The sequence below is a fragment of the Alosa alosa genome, chromosome 21 (genome assembly GCF_017589495.1).
Source record: "Alosa alosa isolate M-15738 ecotype Scorff River chromosome 21, AALO_Geno_1.1, whole genome shotgun sequence".
Classification (NCBI taxonomy): Eukaryota; Metazoa; Chordata; class Actinopteri; order Clupeiformes; family Clupeidae; genus Alosa; species Alosa alosa.
The window spans coordinates 19,767,351-19,787,350 of NC_063209.1; the positions used below are offsets into that span (position 1 = coordinate 19,767,351).

The 20,000-nt window shown below is 43.1% G+C and overlaps 3 protein-coding genes across 3 annotated transcripts in view; 2 read left to right on the top strand and 1 right to left on the bottom strand.

Moving 5' to 3' along the window:
* pcdh12 (protocadherin 12) overlaps positions 1 to 4,296 on the top strand; it is a 15,715-nt gene extending 11,419 nt beyond the window's left edge. The window contains exon 4 of the mRNA XM_048231974.1: positions 3,473 to 4,296. Coding sequence (XP_048087931.1) covers positions 3,473 to 3,915 — 443 coding nt within the window. The 3' untranslated portion in view covers positions 3,916 to 4,296. The remainder of the gene's footprint in view (positions 1 to 3,472) is intronic.
* Positions 4,297 to 9,308: 5,012 nt separating this feature from the next.
* On the bottom strand, positions 9,309 to 14,626 carry LOC125286544 (catechol O-methyltransferase-like). Its single transcript, XM_048231721.1, has 4 exons — positions 14,261 to 14,626; positions 13,167 to 13,444; positions 10,316 to 10,512; positions 9,309 to 9,947 (listed from the first exon to the last, which is right to left on the bottom strand). The coding sequence occupies exons 2-4, from the start codon at positions 13,417 to 13,419 to the stop codon at positions 9,642 to 9,644; spliced, it is 756 nt and encodes a 251-aa protein (XP_048087678.1). The 5' UTR covers positions 13,420 to 13,444; positions 14,261 to 14,626; the 3' UTR covers positions 9,309 to 9,641.
* Positions 14,627 to 17,091: 2,465 nt separating this feature from the next.
* Positions 17,092 to 20,000, top strand: part of limch1b (LIM and calponin homology domains 1b) — a 119,871-nt gene continuing 116,962 nt past the window's right edge. The window contains 1 exon segment of the mRNA XM_048232195.1: positions 17,092 to 17,537. Within this exon segment, the coding sequence (XP_048088152.1) occupies positions 17,433 to 17,537 (105 nt within the window). The 5' untranslated portion in view covers positions 17,092 to 17,432.

Below are 20,000 nucleotides of genomic sequence, written 5' to 3' on the forward strand. Positions count from 1 at the left end.
AGAAGAAAACACATTCAATTAGACAGTGTACCCTGCTTTATCCATCAAAATGATAGCAACATTTAACACAACATAAGGCAGCTGTCACACTGTTCATTAGATACATTCTTTTAAAAGTAAACAAATAAACCATTTCCTACCATAGAACTTAAACCACTGAGATAATCACATTATTGACTTTAATGTGGGTGCAGTGATTGGGCTGCTGTTGATGTGGTTGTGTGGTTGGAACACCGCCCCCCATCTTCCCATCAGCCACCTTGCCTGACACATGGGGCCCTGCTGGAGGTGCTGGAGGTGCTAGACGCAGGTCCCTCTGGTTCCAATAAGACCCAAATTGTTTTTTGAGAGAGTAATGAGTCCGCCCGCCAGGTTCTCCCCTCTCTAATGAACTTTTAATGAGCAGCAGGCAGGCAGCAGCAGACAAGGTGGTGGTGTGTGTGTGTGTGTGTGGTGGTGGTGGGGGGGTACAGGAGGTGAGGTAGATTGAGAGTGGGATAAAAGGAGAAAGGAGAAACAGTCAACAGAACACTGAGATGGATAGAACACTGAGATGAGAACACTGAGATGGACAGAACACTGAGATGAGAACACTGAGATGGACAGAACACTGAGATGAACAGAACACTGAGATGAGAACACTGAGATGAGAACACTGAGATGGACAGAACACTGAGATGGACTGGACTTTAGAGACAGAAGAGACCAAGAGACCTCAGGTCAGCATAAAAACAGAGGAAACCAGGCAAATCATCCAGACATCAGAGAAAAAGACACAGAAAGGATTTATTTATGGGCTTTTGTGTTTGCTTTTTATCTATAAACTAAAGATTGAGAGAAAAGTCACACATTAAAAGAAAACAATGTTGCACGTGACAAAAGATAAGTGCTCCCACCTGTGAAAACACACAGAAGAAACGGCCGTGTATGTGTGAAGTAAGGAAGATGAAAAGATGGAGAGAGGGAGGGAGAGATGGAGGGAGAGATGGAGGGAGGGCATGGTAGGAGGAGAGAGAGGGGGCTCTAACATGGCTGCACTTGAACTCTGCTGCGGGGAGGTGTGGAGCTGGCCAGTCTGTCGTCTGTGATGTGGGCTGTGGGCACGTTTGATCACTGACTGCCCCCTCGCCTCCGCACTCAAACACAGCTGCCTTCTGTGTGTGTGTGTGTGTGTGTGTGTGTGTGTGTGTGTGTGTGTGTCTGTGTGTGTGTGTCTGTGTGTGTGTGTGCCATCTCTCCTTTGTCTAACACCCATGTTCTCATTGCATTTTCCTTCTTTCTTTCTTTCTTTCTTTCCTTCTTTCTTGCTTTCTTTCTTTCTTTCTTTCTTGCTTTCTTTCGTTCTTTCTTTATTTCCCTCTGGTGAAGCGCTGATTCTCAAGTCTCTGTGCTCTTTTGAGGTCTCAGTGTGGCGATGTCACAAGATGAAAGTGGCCCGCTTGAGAGGCGGCTCCAGATTGCCTCGGCTAGTGGCTGCGGCCGTGGCTCGCCATGGTGACTCACGAGTGGAGCGCGGGCCGCAGGAATCTCAGCTCTCAAGCGCTCTCCCGCTCTCTCTCTGAGAGGCACAGCTTAGGGCTCCTGTTGAAAAATAAACACCTTCGGGCTACTCTCTGACCCTGATGCTTATCTGTAATGGGGGTTTTGGCCCTCACAACAGGCCGCTGAGGATTGGTGTGAGGGATTTGCGTGTGGTGTGTGCCTCTGGGTGTGTGTGTGTGTGTGTGTGTGTGTGTGTGTGTGTGTGTGTGTGTGTGTGTGTGGATGGGGAAGTGTGTTTGGCTTTCTAATGAGGGCTGCCCTCCTCCTCAAGGTCTGTGTGGAGGGAGGCGGGTGTAGGGGTGCTGCTGGCATTCACATGAAAGAGGGGACTGTGGTTTTTTGTGGGGTCTGGTGAACACGTGTGTCTGTGCGCGCACATGTGTCTCTGTGTGTGTGCGTGTGTGTGTGCATGAGTGTGTCTGCATGTGTGTGTGTGTGCATGAGTGTGTCTGCATGTGTGTGTGTTTGCATGTGTGTGTGTGTGTGTGTGTGCACGCGTGTCTGTGTGTGTCTGTGTGTGTGTGTATGTGCACGTGTGTGTGTGTATCCATCCTGTCAAGGCTTTGGGCAAGGGCTATAAGATTACAGTTGAGCACAAGGCCAGTAGGCAGTATTTCAGTGGGCCTGGAGACTAATTAGATCTGTCCGAGGAGAATCCAGTTAAAGGGGAGGGGGTCTTCTTGGAATCAGGGGAAACTCATTCAACTGAGTAGACACACCAAATCACACACACACACACACACACACTACTTAGTAGCAGGCAACGGGGCCACCACAACACACAGCTGGACCTGGCTGCATTCTTTAGCTACTTGGATTTAATGAAATGATTTGGGCTGCCATTCATTGGGTTAAGAAGTCCGTCATGGTGCATTAGTATCTCCTCCGTACAACCTCCACTGCATGCCTTCCCCTGGCATGTGATAGCCATTGCAATGCAAAAATGATAGCCATGCATGTGATAGCCATTGTGATGCTAAAGTTCAGGCATGTTAAGACACTGCAATGTTTAAAGCAATGTTTGGGAGCACTATTTGATATTTCAATGAGCAACTACTTCTAGTATTATCTTGGAATTCATTTTGATGATGCTGTCATATTAAAAACAAACACCTGTTGTTTTATATAGTTCTGTAGCTTAAAAAGTCTTACTACTGCGTTAAAGTGGCTCAAATCTGCACCTCTTCCTTTTAAGACAATCAAGCAGCCTTGTTTTTTGACAACCACAGAGAATTGTGCGATTGCTGGCTGTGCGCTGGCTGTCCCTGGATAGAGCGAGCAGTGGTCCAACTCTGTTGTCGTCCGTGATCCAAAGCACAAGCCTGTGTCATTTTAGAGTCTGACCATGCGCTCCAGGTTCCATCGTGTCCAAGCAGAGAAACGGCCACAGGAAATGCCTCCTCACTAAATAAAGATAAACGCGCTTCTCTTCCTGCCGTTTCCTCCCATCCTGTTTTCTGAGCCACAAACAACTCCTCATTTTGATCCCAATGAAAAGCATGATGTTTTTGTGTTTGCCAAAGACCCTCTCAGACAGGAGACATGCAGAACCCAGGGTTCAAATAGGTTTTGGAGGAAATCTCTACCTTCAGTTTATTATCTGAACCCTGCATCTGTCGCATGAAGTCTTGCCGAGACAAATAAGTTCATATGCAATGAAAATGTTAAATGTGAGTTGTGTCCATAACCAAACATAGCTCATAATGAGACGTTAACCAAACCAAACCAAACCAAACTGACCTTGCCAGTAGATTCCCAGTGGATATATAAAATCTCCCTGTACTCACACTGGGCTAAATGACAGTCTTGCACTCTCCTCTCTATCTTCAAACAGATGAAAAAGGGCGCAGGATTATTATTGAGCACTGCGCGTTATAAACCCCCTCAGTCTGACCACCCGCTCTCTCTCCCTCCCTCTCTCTTTCACCAGATGATGTGTTTGCGGATGTGCAGGACCCTGGCTGGATCGCTCGCCTCTCCCTCCCACTGGCCGGCGACTGGCACGAGAACGTCTTCATCCCCGACGGGCCGCAGTCCCCCGACGACCGTGGCCGCAGTGGCTCGCAGGGCGGGCCCGGCGACGACTCGGTCTCGCCCTCCTCCTTCTCCACGTTCGGCAAGTCGCCGGAGAAGGTGGGCCCGCTGGGCGGAGCCCTGCTGTCGGAGGTCAGCACGCTGTTCGAGATGCTGCTGACGCAGAAGGCCGACGCCCAGCCGCGGCCCTCCGCTGAGATGCTCTACAGACTGTCCGCTGCCTACCGCCGCTCCCTCGGCCTAGACACCCCACCACCAGGGGGCGCCCCAGGCTCATCTGCGCGGCGCCCTGCCGGCAGCGACAAGCTGGCCGCACCCAGCATGCACTCCTCTGGTTAAGAGGAAGAACTGTCCAAGCCACTGGCTTAAAACAGTGATGACTTTTCATGGTGATTCCACTTGGAGACATTCTTCTAGTAGACTGATTTAATCTTGTGTCCCCCAAAAGTTGGTCAGTGTGACATACTTTTACATTCAATCACATTCAAGAGTCGTGCCATTAAGAGAGATAACTTGTCATCAAACCTGCTCAGTTGTGTACTTCTCTGAAAGCACTCTTTATGTTTAAAGGTTTTTTAATTGGTTCTATTGTTTTGGCTGCGGAAGCCAAGGAGGCTGTGGACCCGCTGAACTCCACAGAAACAGGAAGAGCTGCACCCCCGGCTCTGCTTGGGCTGAGTTTCAGGGACATAACTGCGGACGTCCACAGTCATTACCCGCCCCCACATCACATCCTGGACAGGTCAAGGCCATCTGAAGACAACAGGACACTCAGTCGGAATCCTCCTCAAGTGTTAGAATGTAACTCTTATGTACTTGTGATTTTGCGACTATTATTGGAGAATGTTGGACAAACGGACAAAATGTCACCATGTTCTTTTCACAGCACATGATGGTGTCTCAATCTTGTTGCAACAAAATTGCAAATGTCTTCTGTTGTGAGCAATCGCTCACTTGTGTTATCCCCTGTTCACATGTTTGTTAGATGTTTGATTTTACAAATCTAGAGAAGGGAAATGCTAATTTGTCTTTGACTTTCACACTCTCGAGTCTCATTCCAGAGGACATGCCAGAAGAACTACAATGGAGCCCTGCAGGTGCCAAAAGAACTACAATGGTGCCACCACTCTCCACTTCCCCTTCCCCACGCACATGTTGATTGTTTTTTCCTACCAATTTCTGTCCAATGTAAATACTTTTGTCAGTGAACATACTATTTGGCATTTTGTCCCTGTAAGTTATCAACATATTAGAATTTACATAGTTTGGATGCCATTGCCTTGGTAGCACTAGAGTCCTTTGTGGTATATGCCAATCAGAACAGGAATGAAACCCTAACAGCATCATTTTGAGAATTCAAGTTTCATCAAGTCTCAAAACATTAAAATATATGGAACTGTTTGACATATTTGTAACTGATGTACGAGAGAAGAGATGAGTTCTCAATATGAGCAAAGTTGTTGAGATTTGCTATTGTTCCATAACCCAAACAGACAGCACTTTGTAAATAAACATTTTTGTATAACATTTTGATAAAATAAAGCAAGATAAACAATCCAGTTCGTTTCAGTTCATTAACGTCATTCCACTTTGTTAAAGTACACATTCAGATAACGCACACAGAAATCATTTCGAAATCATTACACAGAATTTCCACATAAATGTTTAACAAAATAAAAAAGCTTGCAGTAATTGTAAACATGAAACATTGCTTCATCCCTTACTGTTTAAAGCATAAAACCTCAGTTTCATATGACAGCTTTTCACTTTAAAGCATCTAGTCACTTTATTGCAGCACATACTGACTGCAGCAGTTTATAACAGAATGGAATGGCCTCTCTAGAGCCATCAGAACCAGGAGGTACTGTTCCACATAGTCCATCAGAACCAGGAGGTACTGCTCTGCATCATAGTCCATCAGAACCAGGAGGTACTGTTCCACATAGTCCATCAGAACCAGGTCCTGGGTATCATCCAAGTGGATCCATATCCCAGCAACAGCCTCTGCTGAGGAACATGCCAACGTCTGGAACTATGAGAAAAATCGGGAAGAGACAACGAAGTGTATACAGTATGTGCCATGTCTAGAAACAATGAGAAAGATGTGCAAAGTCAATTTGATATTTTAGTGCCCTCATGATTAAAATGAGTAGGGAAGAGAAGAACTCTCAAAGCCACCGCTGCGATTCCATTTAGACATTCTTTTGTGAGACATTTAGAAAAAAAAAAGTTACCAAATATTGTATTAAATCATATAAAGTACGATTTTAAATAGACTTAAATACTGCAATGACCAATGTGTGATATATGCTAAAAGGAAAAAAAAGTGCTGTCTACAAAGAGTTGAAACTTCCCTAGGGATGTAGCGCCCCCATCTGTTGGTCTTCTGTGATGACACATTGCTACAAGTAATGTTTCTTAATCATTGCTAGGATGCACCACCAATTAAACTACATATGTGATTTAACTTTATGCATTTGGGTAGTTGAACCCGGTCATTCCCTAAACTTTGACTCATTTTACCCCACAGTCAGTGTGCTTATAGCAACCCAGAAGCACACTTAAATTCTCACATTTGTACACACTGTAAGTTTGCAAACACCTTTGATAGACTTAAATTGCCCCGCTACACACGGCTGGTCTTCCTTTCTGGGTCGGGGACACACACTCCTCCATGCACAGTATTACCTAGTATAGTCCTGAAGAGCTAACGGAGGTCCAGCGGCCCTCTGTAGGTCATAACTGGCCACCGAGTAGAAGTGACCAGTCTTATCTGCCATTGAGGGACTGCACACTGCGGTATACGTTGGTCATGAACGGTGAGCTGCTGTTTCCAACTCGCACAGTGGTGCTGAAGAGGTCAATCTGAAATTCAGGGATGTTAAAGATAAACCCAATCATTTATAAAATACTGTTCACAGCATATGATATTGCAATTTGTGGTCCCAATTATTACTGCAACTTTTTTTGTTTGTTGACTTCAGGGAAATGTTTGATAAACACAATTTACCTGAGGTCAATTTGAAACGTAAAGGCATTAGGGATGATTCAAACAATCTTTAGATTACACATTACCATTTGTAAGCCATGCTCACTCTGCATGTATCTACCTGCAGGCATCAACAAGAACCCATGAGCCCCTCTGGCCCATTTGCTTTTTAAAAAACATTCTCCAGAAAAAAACCCACTGACTAAATTAAGCACACTGACTAACACACTGACTAAATCAAGCACACTGACTAAATTAAACACACCGACTAAATTAAATCAGAACACATGGGCAGGATAATGCAAACGTACCAAATTCTTGTTGACTTTGATGTTTGAAGACGGTCCGTACCACAGCCTCGTTGCAGGTGGGCGGCCTCCACTTATTAGGTAATCCATGGAGATGCCAGTGATGTCAGCATATTGGCCTGTACATAGAGTAGAAGTCAGTTTAAAATAAATCAAATACAAATCCAATAATATATATATATTAAATCCATGACATTAGAGTTGACAATGGACATGAAACAACAGAGTCCATTAAATGGAGGTTGGATTTTCAAAATGAAAAACAGCGCATCTGTATATTCTAGGCCAGGCTTATTTCATTGGAGCCAAACATGAAAGCACACCGATACATGGTCAGATCTGAGATAGCGGCAGCACACCCTTTTCTGTGATGCTGGACAGGTGAGCGGTCAGATTCCTCCAGCTTGCTGGCTGGTCCGTTGTGCCCGACTCAACCTGTGGCAAAACACAACAGAGATGGGGCCTTCTCAATTCAAGGCCTCCCCTATTTTAAACACACCTCATACCGATATACCTCATACTGTTTCAGGAGGAGTTACAGCAAAACAGCACTCAATACCTCAATGAAGAAGCCAAGAGCAGCCAGACCTTCACTTTCCTGTAGAATCTTAGCCATTTTGCCATTATATATACTTTTGGCATTGACAATGTGCAACTGGAACAGAAAAAAACATGGTATTAGAGCTGTGTAAGACTACACTTAATTGAATATTCTTTGAAACTTCAATGACTTGGATGTGCATGTTGACGGTCTTTGAGGGAAATCACATCAATACATAGAATGCACATTTGATACGCAGTCCATGGTGTTACAACAAAATATTGTAAACAGTGACTAAGGAATGATTAGGGAATCTAAGGAATGATTAGGGAATCTTGTAAACAGTGACTAAGGAATGATCAGGGAATATTGTAAACAGTGACTAAGGAATGATTAGGGAATGCTATAATATATGTTTTATATAATAAAAAATATTAAATATAGGTAAAATATGCAGTTCAATGGGCTGCTTCACACAGCTGAAGAAACAGGAGTGTGTTCACCAGGCGCCCATATACCATCTCTTCATCAGTCACAGCAAAAGGGAAATAAATCTGAATGAGGGCAGCAGTACCCTCCATGGGGTAACGCTTGCCATCCACAGTGTGCTCAGAGCCTGGGCTACTGAGATTCCCCCAGTGCAAATGGAACTACAAGCTGTCGTAGGCAGTAGAAAGGCCACCTCCACTCACTTTTAGTGTCCCCGCTATAAACTCAACCTTCACTGAGAGAGAGAGAGACAGACAGACAGACAGACAGACAGTAAGAGGACCCATCTCCCACCCGAGGAGATTATATTTTCTCATATTTGTTGTCATATTACCAGTTTTGCCTGTGTTCTTTATCTTAGACATGGCAGCTTTGTCATTGAAGCCAGTGAAGGTGAATTTCTGTAGAAAGGGCGTCATCTGTTTGAGTTTGAGACTAGCCTTAATGTTAATGGGAGACTGACGACTTCCATTGCAGAAATGTGCAGCAATCACAGGCCAGGTGGAATCATCTGATGGAGGGAGATGAGATCAGACTGGTACATGCTTACTAACATAACAGTGCACTTGCTATGCAAGTGAACCTGAATGCGCAGTCAAGTACTGAAAATCACACTTAAAAAGTCCTTTGTAATTCAGAGCTTGTGCATGCAGGTAATGTAGTAGTAAAAAATAAAAATGCCACTCACTGCATGAAGGTAGATGGTAGCATCATTCTGTAAAACGGATTTGATAATGCAGGTTAAAGGTAGATGACGAAGTCAGAAAAATAAAAATTTCACTTTAGGCTCCTTGGCTATCAATTTGGTAGCCTAACTATGACGACAAAAGTGATGACGAGCCCCTAACTGGGCTAACCTAGCGTTCATGGGCATCGGAAAAACCTTTTTCCCAGTAAAAAACGTCATCATTCCGCATCATTCACGTCAAGTAATGTGTGAGTCAGAGGTCAGAAACTGGGGCTAGATTTTGCTAACAGAATTGCCCAGTTAGGGGATCGTCATCACTTTTTCTTCACGTTGTATGTAGTCCATGTGGCCTTTCATGTCCAACAGTAATGTGAACTCTGGAATTTGCCGTTTTTGTCACTTGAAAGCTGCACATCTTTCTTTCACAAGCGTCTTACACTATATTTTAAGCATATACAGTTGTTTATTTAGGATTAGTGAGTGTATGCTTTAACCTTTGTTGTGGTATCCGTGTTTGTCACACATTCCGATGGCAAAGCACATGAACACTCGCTGTGGGAAAAACAAAGTAGCCACGGGGGCGGTCCTTGTCATTCGCACGTGCCATGAATGCACCATAACACAAGATACCAAACAGACAGACAGGGAGATCAAGCAGACAGCATGTTTTTGTATCATATTTTGATAAATCAAAACAATTCAGTTTGTTTCAGTTCATTAAGGTCATTCCACTTTAATGACAGCATGCACTCAGTGGCTCAGGAGTAGATACCCACATCAAATAATTTCTACACATCTGTACTAAAACTAATACAGAAGCAGTCATGTAGGAACTGGCAAACAAACCTCAGTGTTGGCGAAAAATAAAACCTCAGTTTCATAATACTTTTTTGCTTTAGAGCATCTTATCACTTTATTGCAGCGCACACGAGCAGCAGCAGCGCCCATAAGCAGTCTGGAGCATTAGTAGAGTCCAGGAATTCATCCAGCCTCTAATGCCTCTAATGCCTCTAACACATGTCCGATGCCCTGTTCCCGCCTCTCATCCCTCTAACACACGTCCGATGCCCTGTTCCAGGTCAGTTCCATCAGCCCCTGTAGCTGCCTGCGCTGGGTGTAGCACAGTGGCCGGGCCTGGATGTGCTCCAGGAAGGGTCTTGCCTCCGTGCAGAAGATGCCGTTGACCAGAAGCACACAGCCCGGGGAAAGGACACCCCACTTCTCCAGGGCCAGCAGGTCTGGTAGGTACTGCTCCACGTCGTGGTCCATCAGAATCAGATCTAGGCCCTGGGCGTCACCCATGTGGGCCTGTAGCCCAGCAATGGCCACTGCTGAGGGACATGTCAACACCTGGAACTATAAGAGAGAATCAGGAAGTAGAGGAGTGAGCCATCAGTGCTTTTGTTTGATATTATTCAGCTGAGATTTCTTCAATACATTTTCTGTAATAGATCTCAGACCTGTTTTTTTAATGTAAGTGTTGATTGTTAAAATAGCATTCTTCAAAAGTTACCGAACAGGAGGCACTAAGATTTCAGTAAATTTCATATGCCATAAAAATGGCATATCTTTTAAAGGTAATGCATGGAGGGAAAGCATTGCAGCTTGTATCTATATACAGCATATTGTTCAAGAAGTGATTCATGTTATTGGATAATGCAAATAACCCCATAAGGCCATTAGCTCCCTCAGGGCCCAGACATGGTGTTCCCTTGACAACGCACCTGTGGGTGTTTGAAGCCAGCCACTAGGATGATTTCTTCCCCTTTATCGGCCGTCTCAGGATCCTGCTCTACAGCAAGAAGCCTGCCAGCAGGGCCTAGCAGACGCAGGATGCGCACCGACGAGTACCCACAATGCATCCCTAGCTCCAGCACCAGCCTTGGGGCAGCATTACTCATAACCTCGTCCAGAAACTCACCTGGAAGTCACAGAAGGTATTGCCGATTATACCAATTGTGATGCTAGTGATTCTACTTATCACAGAAATGGCTGCAAATATAACACAATGATCATCACCGCCATAAGGCCATACATTTATTTTCTGTACCTTCCTGGAACAGTGGCATTATTCTATAATATGTCTGTAGTACTTCCTGTTTCAAGTTAAAGAGCAATTTGCAGGTTGATTTCAAAACTGAAATTATACTTCATCTTGTCTGAAAATGTCTTTTTAAAAAGTTATTATTCAGAAGAAAGTGTGCCCATCTGAAGTAGCCTCCTAAATATGCCTCTCCAGCCCACAAACACGTCATATTACGTAGGTGGAGGTAGACTGAAGCTTGCGCTTTGCCCTCATTGTGGTGTAGATAGTAGTGCTCAGACAGTGGTGAGAGAGAGAGTTCTTTTTTTGGAAAGTCATAGTGGTTAATTATTATGTTTGTGCTGACTTCCAGCCTGTAAGGACATTGCGTCCATCATTTCAATAAGAAAGCAAGGGTTTTCGTGCTTGGGTGCATTTTGTGCATGTAGCCTAAAGAGGGACTTCACCGCCTCATGTGTCACAACGTGTACATGGACATTATTATTACACAAGTAATTGACCTTATTCAGAAAAAGACAATATTGCGAATATGGTGTTTACATGAGTTGTTAAGAAAATATTCCGTACATATTCCTGTTTAGCTTACATGTCACATGGCATATTCTGATTAAAGGAACCATGTGTAAGATTGTGGCCAAAACTGGTACTGCAACCACTTTCAAATTACTGTAGAGAGGTGTATCCCCTCCCCCTCCCCCCTGACTCGAGGTTGCCAACCCGGATGCCGAAACACTACTGACTTTGTGATTGCTAGATAGGTGGAGGGTGGCGCATCAGGCCAAAACACAACATCACATGACAAAACACAACATCAACATCAGTTGAGGGCTGCAACTTTTTAAATGACAATATCCTGGCCGGACTACTGTTTTCAGTGATATAAGTATTTGAAATGAACATGATTTCTTAATGTCTAGTGACTTATCAGGGCCATTTTATGATTAATTGAAATACATTTCTTACATACGGTTCCTTTAATAATGACTTTAGCAAAGTTCTAAATGTTCCTTCTGTGAATGTGTCCATAGTAGCCTAACCCTATCACTAAGCTATACTGCCACTTATGTAGCTACTGCTATCTTACGTGTTTCTGTCTTCCTCTTCCAAAAGTGTAGCCTACCTTCTTCTTTCCCTCATGAATAACTTTGAAACTTTTCCGCCGTGATTTATTCGTGACAGAATAAATATGGGCCGTCAAACAGTTTCTTGTTATTTACCATGTTGCCCAATTGTCACGAAATATTGTGAATATTCCACATGGCTGTTTCATCAACAGCAACATTGAAAGTATGATTGCTACAGCAGATTTATTAAAGGATATCAAGATAATGTCATTGATGCAGACACAGCAGACACAGCGTTAGTCATAGTCCTAATAAGATCCCAGTGAGTGTCTTGTAGGCTATGTCTGTCTACACTAAATCCGTTAAATATGCCCTTCTATTGCAACATTCTCATTCAAAATAGCAGAGCAACACGAGCGACAGAGCGCAATTAGAAACGGGGCGTCCGACAAAAGACAAAACTCAAAACAAAAATTGCATCGCGCTGCTCTCAGTCAGGATACTCCAATTGAAAACAATGTAATGAAACAGATTTTATCGCTAATGTCTGCTTGCATTGCATCCTGTCAGGACATGCTTAGCCACCGTTATCACGGAGTCCCTGGTTCTCACAACTCTACCTCTCAAATGCGTTTTCGTTGTTTGCCATCTCCTCTGAGTCTGCGTCAGGATCCATTACACCATCCACTGAACTTGATCTGTTTGCCCTCTGTTCCCTCACTTCCGGGCAGTGGTTTATAGATGAGGAAGTTATTTTGTCACAATTTTATTAGAATATGTTGTTTCTGGTGTTGTAATCATTTTTTCTTTCTTTCTGAGAACCTAGTTCCTTCATAATTTATCTGCCCTATGCTTTATAGTGTTTCCAACCTGCCAGTTGCTTTTTAACGGCGTATGTAATGGCTTTTGACAAGTCCCCTTCACTGCCTCAAGATGTCACTATCCACAAGTTCAGTTATCCACTAACTTGTAAAGGTGTGTGCACGCACTGTATGAGTGTAAGCATATCAAGGCACATGTATCTGTAGTGCAGATTTGAGAGCATTATCTAACTATATCACAACTTCATGGCACATGCTACATGTGCAGATTACGTGACACTAAACTGTTAATCTAACATAGTCAGATCATATTAACAAGTCTAGACAAGATATGCTGAGTACTGATGTGTAGTAGATTTAAGATGGACGAGGCTGCAGTGTCTCTCTTAAGTCGTGTCTATTGGTCTTTGTCCCGTCTTTATACCATGTAATAGTAGTAGGCTACTACAAGTAGTACTTAAGTATACCTAAGATGGTTGGCCTAGGGATTTCAAAAGATTAAAGGTTATGCCCCCTCTCTTTCATTGACTGTGTACATGTGTGTTCTTTTCAAATGTGAATGATTTGACGATCATGCCATATGTGTAACAAATAGGATAGAATTCTGTGACAATTCCAGTCAGAGCCACAGTCATTCTGGTCTCACCTTTCTCTTGGCCAATGCACAGAGACGGGTGTGAGTCGCTGTACAGGTGGAAAGTCTCCAGCACGCTGTCAACTTGGCCATGGGTGCAGTTGGAGAAAACAAAGGCATGGGTCTTGTCTATGCTCACTGTCGGGTGACCACGCGTGAGCTTCACAGCCTGGTTGAACAGCTGTCGGCAGAAAGCTAACAAATCCGCACCATAACGAACTGTCACTATGACAACCATGGGCAGCGAGACAACAAGGAGGGACATTATCACAGGTGATTTGGTGGGAAAGCTGAAAGACAACAGGTGTAGGGGGTTAGGCATCACAAACACAACTTTACAAGGGTTTTCAATAAGTCTGTAGCTTATTTGGTTTATGAAATCTATGAATTATTTAATTATCAGTAGCATAAGGAAGTTCATTGTTGTAAGGCTTACAATTGCTTTAGTTTAGTTTAAAAAGTCTCTCAGGATAATCTAGGATTCAAACTGTATGCAAGTCCAGAGAGATCTTTTGAGAAAAAGGTAGCATGAAATAAGAGTTGGGCGGTGGTAGTGTAGTGGTTAAGGAGCTGGGCTAGCGTGCAGTAGCCTGAAAGTTGTCGGTTCAATTCCCAGCTTCCACCGTTGTGCCCTTGAGCAAGGCACTTAACCCCAAGTTGCTCCGGGGACAATGTGATCCCTTGTAATATAGCTGACATATGTAAGTCACTTTGGTCAAGAAGTGTCTGCTAAATGTAATGTAATGTTATGGCGCCATCTACTGGACGAAACCACACTATTTTCTAACCACATTAAATCAAATACTTGCATTATTTACAGTTCCCCTTGATAATATTTCGGGTGGCCTATTTAAAATCATCGATTTAGGACATTATCAGTCTCAGATCTTTGACTCTGACTTCATGTGGACAATCTAATAGAATAGCCTAACTAATGTTCATTAGCACATAAGCCTAGAAACATGCAATAAACCTGCTGCCATCTGTTAGGCTACCTGTTACTGTTATAGGTATTCAGAATAGGTTCCCATTTTACTAGTCTAGCCTATGTACGCTACCATAAACTGCAGCATAGAAAAACAATCTCTAGTAGCCTACCTACTTACCACTTTATAGGCCTAAAGTGCTGCAGATAGGGCTTGGTGGAGTAGGGCCCAGTAATCTTGTCATATGTCGGAAAACCTTTACATGAAACACGTTAGCATAATCTAACCAAGAGATTCTCGGCTGTATGTGTAGCCTGGCCTGTTTGGAGTCAGTCTGTGCTGTGCATGTCAGGAGGAGTTTGGCTGTAGCGTTATGTGCCACGGACATATGACAACTGTCAAGAACAGGCGCCTGCTTCACAGATGCGTATCGGGAAACATACAACTAGCCCTGAAAGTGTGCGCTCTAGACACTCTTCTGAGATCAGCACCTCTAAATCGCTAACTCAGCTTTGTTTGGGAGGCTTTTCTTCTTCCTTGAATGAATCGCGGAAGTGTAAAGGAGCATGTGTTGTGTATCCTAGAAACCTTAAAGGCGTAGCGACACTAATAAAGGCAGCCTTATGTCAAGGGCTAAATCGCTTTTACATTTTCATCTTAGGCCTACTGTTATTCTGTGGTCGGCAGTGAATGTCCATACGAGTATAGGCTACTATTATAACAATCAGTGCGGAAATATAGACGAATAGTTATGTAAAGGCTATATAATTAAATCAAATTTCATTTTAATTTAGGACTTATACACACGCAAGCAGAACTCGTGAACAGCAGGGGGCGGTAGACAAGGCTGCATCTCACATGAAAGTCATGACCTGACTTTCCCTTTAAAACACATGAAATGCAACAAATACATTAATACATGATTGAATAAATAAATAAATAAGGGAAGATACACAGTTCTGCTATGGGCCATGTGTAAATGAGTGCAGTCAATGTTTTAAAGATTTTTCAAAGTAATTCATGACAGTTTTCACTGTTCTTTGGATATGGCACATATTTACGTCATGTTTGCAAGGAGATGAGTAGGCCTATGTCAATTTAATTCACAAAACAGATTAAACTAATTTATTTCCATTCAGGTTGATCAGATCTATCTTTTTGGACTCGTATGACTATGCTCCAGCTTCAAACATCCATGCAGGCAGTGACAGAAAATTAGACATTTTAGACTATTTGTCTAAGGTTGCTTCACAAATATAAACATACAAATACAAATCATAAAAACATAAAACAGTTGGCCTAATATCATATTCACAGCTAATGATTTAAACTGTGCTACACTGACCAGAGTTTTCAGATGACTTGAAGTCCTCAATAGATTCCCATTGATGTTAAGGGGAAGAGAATTCCAGAGCTAAGGGCAGCATATCAGAATGGTCTTTCTCCTGTGGTGTTGAGGTTCATGTAGGTATTGTGAGTAGGCCTGCTGAGGAGGGCAGTGAGTGGGTGGGGGTGTAGTTCTCCAGCAGGTCAGTTGGGTAAGCAGGAGTGTGATTATGTAGGGCCTTATGTGAGCAGCAGAATTTGGTAGAACATGTAGGTATTGTGAGTAGACCTGCTGAACTACAGCAGTGGGTGGGGGTGTAGTTCGTGTAGTTCGCAGCCGTGGCCCACTGGTTAGCACTCTGGACTTGTAACCGGAGGGTTGCCGGTTCGGGCCGCAGCTGAAGTGCCCTTGAGCAAGGCACCTAATCCCTCACTGCTCCCTGAGCGCGGGGCGTTGGTAGTGTAGTGGTTAAGGAACTGGGCTAGTGTGCGATATCCTGAAAGTTGTCGGTTCAATTCCTGGCTTCCACCGTTGTGCCCTTGAGCAAGGCACTTAAGTTGCAGAATTTGAAATTGGTTTTGAAATGTGGAAATCAATGAAGCTGATAAGGACAGGTGTCACATGGCTTGTGGATTTGGAACGTGTGATGATCCTTGCTGCAGAGGTTTGGATTAATTGGAGATGAAAGAGTAGCTTATTTGGCATGCAGACAGGATGGTTTGCAGAAGTCAAGACGGGATGTAACATGAGCGTTGACCAGGACTTCTGCACTGTGTAGAGTGAGGGCTGTGGTATGGTGTTCATTTTCATACCATACATCTTCAGATCTCAGACTCAGAAAAACCTCTGTCATCTTCAGACAAAACTGCTTCAGCATCAGAAAAACCTGTCATCTTCAGACAAAACTGTCTCAGCGTCAGAAAAACCGCTGACTGCTTTAGCATCAGAAAAACCTGTCATCTTCAGACAAAACTGCCTCAGCGTCAGAAAAACCGCTGTCATCTTCAGACAAAACTGCCTCAGCATCAGAAAAACCTCTGTCATCTACACTGTACTGTGGGTATAGTAGGCATAAGTATAAGTATAAGTATAAGTATATATACTCTTTTGATCCCGTGAGGGAAATCTAGTCTCTGCATTTATCCCAATCCGTGAAACACACTCTTCTTCGTCTTCAATGCAATGTTCCATAGGTGGATGACTACAAAAATAACTACTCGTTCGTGCTACTACTAGAACTAAAACTACTGTTTAGGAGGAATTATTTGCTGTTGATATGCAGGAAATGCCATTTTTTTTATATATATTATGAGGAAAAAGGCACTGAGAGAAACATTGTTGATGTGTGTATTGAAGAAGAGCAATGAGACACCTCCTGTTTCGAAACCACAGGGATCCTCACTACTGCCGACCTGCATTAGGAATCGAGCACTGTTTACAAAAATGTTTATAATGTTTAATAGCCCATTTGAAGTGCATATAGAGAACACAATTAGGCTATAACGGCTAAACTAGATTTTGTTCAGTCATAACGTTTATTTTAACATCTTTGGTTTAGTTTTGTTTGCATAACATTGTAGTATTCTGTTGAACATGTTTTAAGGTTGCATCAAACTGCTGTGCAGCCAGTGCTCCTCAGAGGAGAGTGCTTCACCGTGAGCGGAGGATGTGGGACGGGCTGCTCTTCTCTTATTGGCCGCTGGAGTCGCTCCGCTTTTGCATGTATTTTTAGCTATTGGTTCGATTCCTAATGCAGGTCGGAGGCAGTCACGGTCCCTGCGGTTGAGAAACAGGGGGGCGTCTCATCTGCAAGAGCAGCACAGGTCTGCGGCAAGGAAACACTACCACAAAGCGCTGGGAGAGGCAGGGGAGAGGGGAACGAGTCAGACACGGCGAGACAAACTACTAAACAAGTTTCGCTAATCCAGCTACTCGGCTTTCCACGTTAGAGGTGTGTGGGCTATCCGTCCAACACTGTGTTATTTCTGTGTTGCTGATTCATTCAAGCTCCGAACGGCTTTTCAAATGGCCAGCCCTGGCTCGGATGCAGGACGACACCTCCAACTGCATCAGCCTCACACCGAACCAGCACCGGGGGCGGCCTTCCGCGAAGCGCAGAAATGGATCGAGGTAAGTGCGTTCGACCTATAGGAATCTGACATCAGAGGACTGTAGCCTACTGCAGTCTCACCTGTCCGTCTCTCATAAGAGCATATCTGCGACGGATTATTGTCTGATGTAGCCTATTTTGCACCATCACACGAAGACTACAGCGAGAAATGTTAATGTGGAGGAATGACTGTTTACTGTTCAGTCACAGTGCCTTCGTTGAATCGTACAAACCAAAGAACGCAGCAGGTCTTGTGATCACCTGTTGAAACGTGACGCAAAATTCCCCATCTCTCCCCGGCTTTGGCATTGCCTAGTCTGGCAAAAGGTTAAATTAGGGCTGTTCGCTAAAACAATGAGATTTCCGCCCATAATGAATGTATTTTTTTGCTTCATTCTGAGATTAGGGTGGACAATAATCAGACAAACGAGGTTTTGTTCGGAGCTAATTTGAATCATGGCATTCACCAGCAACGTTGCACTTGACTTTGTGTGACTGTTTTCCCTCATTGTGCTTTTGAAAACATTGTTTTCTGCGGTATGGACCCCTCTCATTCCAAATGCAAACGCAGGCAGACTGCAGTATGAAATTGTTAACATTTCTGAGCAGATTACTTTATTATAGGAATTCAGCAAATTATTTTTCATTCGTGAGAGACTCAAGCTAATGTCTCTAGAAAGAAAAATAATGTTCAGTGTTTCCCACAGAATTTAATTATATTTGTGGTGGTATAGGTTTGCAGAATTAACTTGAATGCAACAGTTTTTTAACAAATTAGTGCAGTGTGGTTATGATTCTAACCAGATGTAAGCACAATTTAGTACAACCAGGAAACTCATTGTGTGGTGGTCAATGTTGATACTGTGGTGGGCCGCCACAAATAAGTCAATGTATGGGAAACACTGATGTTTCTCAAGAAAGTCTCTAAGAAACATTAATTTTCTTACAATTCTTACAATTGGTTAATGGCTTTCAAGGTTTTGTGTTGTAATGGCAGAATAGACTCTAGAAGCGTCTATAGACCATTCAATAACAGATAACATTTGTTTTGCTGTCTTGTTTACTGATCTTGTTGTCTTGTTTACTGATCTGTAAGGAACAGATATTAGCAGAAATGCATGTGTGACCATGCCCATGACATTGTGGCAAACTTAATTAATAGGCCTACTGATGATCTTATTAATATTATTCACCTTTTCATGTAAGCCCACGTGTCATTTCTAGGCTACTGAAAATGTAATGGCCACATTAAAGATAATGATCATTTGAAATTAAATGTTAGCTGTTTGGTTGGAATGGGGGTCAATTTCTCTGGGACTCTTTTTTTTACCTGTTTGTGTGTTATGACTTTGAGTGATCAGACATTAAGCCCTTTGGGTTGTTGATCACATAAGGTCCAGCTATAGGGTATTCTGGTTAGTTTTGTTATCTACTTGATTTTATTTATATTAGATAAGTACTTAAAAGTTGAAATCTTTATCAAACAAAAAGACTATAACTGCACACATTTTTTGCCATCAAACTTTTTCCATCTCACACAAATAGCCAATTAGTGTCCCATCTCCTTAACAGTGTTGCTTCACATGGTTATGTAACTAGATGTACTGCAGAGTGGTACAAAATATGACCGATGCCCAGTCCAGCACATTTTTTCCACAAAAATAAATCACGCTGAAAGGCCTATATGATTCTAACTGTCTCACTAAATTGCATTATCCACACTCAATTCTCACTGGTATCTGCTAGACAACAAGTACCAAAACATGATTAGTTCATAGATTTCACATGTAAAATTCATTTTATACAACCCCACCCCCATCTTGCCTGTTCATAATTCTGAGAAATTCTTGAATTGTGTGCATGTTTATGTTTATGTGTGTGGGTATGTGTGTGTGTGTGTGTGTGTGCGTGCGTGCTTGTGTGTTTGTCTGCGTATGTGTGTTTGTGCATGTGCATGCATGCGTACTATACTGTGTGAGTATGTGTCATACGTATGATTACTGTGAATGTATGTGTGTGCGTGTGTATCTGTTTATGTACATGTGTGCACATGGAATGGGTTAACATGACCCCTGGAGGCAAACATACAGAAAAAATTGGTCATCCTAGGCCCTACGGTTCTCAAGATATTCACAGAAAACTGTGTCTGCCCTACCCTCCTTTCGGGTGGTCCAGTCCAGCAGGGGGGCTACAGATCAAAACGAAAAACGATGGTTCCATGCTATCCATGTGGGGTTACATGCCCACCAAGTTTCGTGTACCCCGGTCTTACAGTGTCCCTTGTTGGTGTACGGTCACTAAATGTACACATAAATCATTTTATTGTAAGGCCCCCCATGAACGAAAAGTTCACAAAACTTGGCATGCATTTGGAAGGTGTCATAATGATCCTACACTTTCAATTTCGCGGCAGTTTTGACCATGTCAGCCAGACATCTAATTTTTTGCTTTTTAATTTTTAACTAGGTGGGCTTATACATGAA

Bases quoted from the DNA above. Each gene is read 5' to 3' on its own strand.
- LOC125286544 (XM_048231721.1), bottom strand. From the start codon at position 13,419: ATGTCCCTCCTTGTTGTCTCGCTGCCCATGGTTGTCATAGTGACAGTT. The intron at 10,513-13,166 runs GTGAGACCAGAA...TGTGACTTCCAG, and splicing joins GTGCATTGGCCAAGAGAAAG to GTGAGTTTCTGGACGAGGTT. The intron at 9,948-10,315 runs GTGCGTTGTCAA...TCTCTCTTATAG, and splicing joins CTGGCTTCAAACACCCACAG to TTCCAGGTGTTGACATGTCC.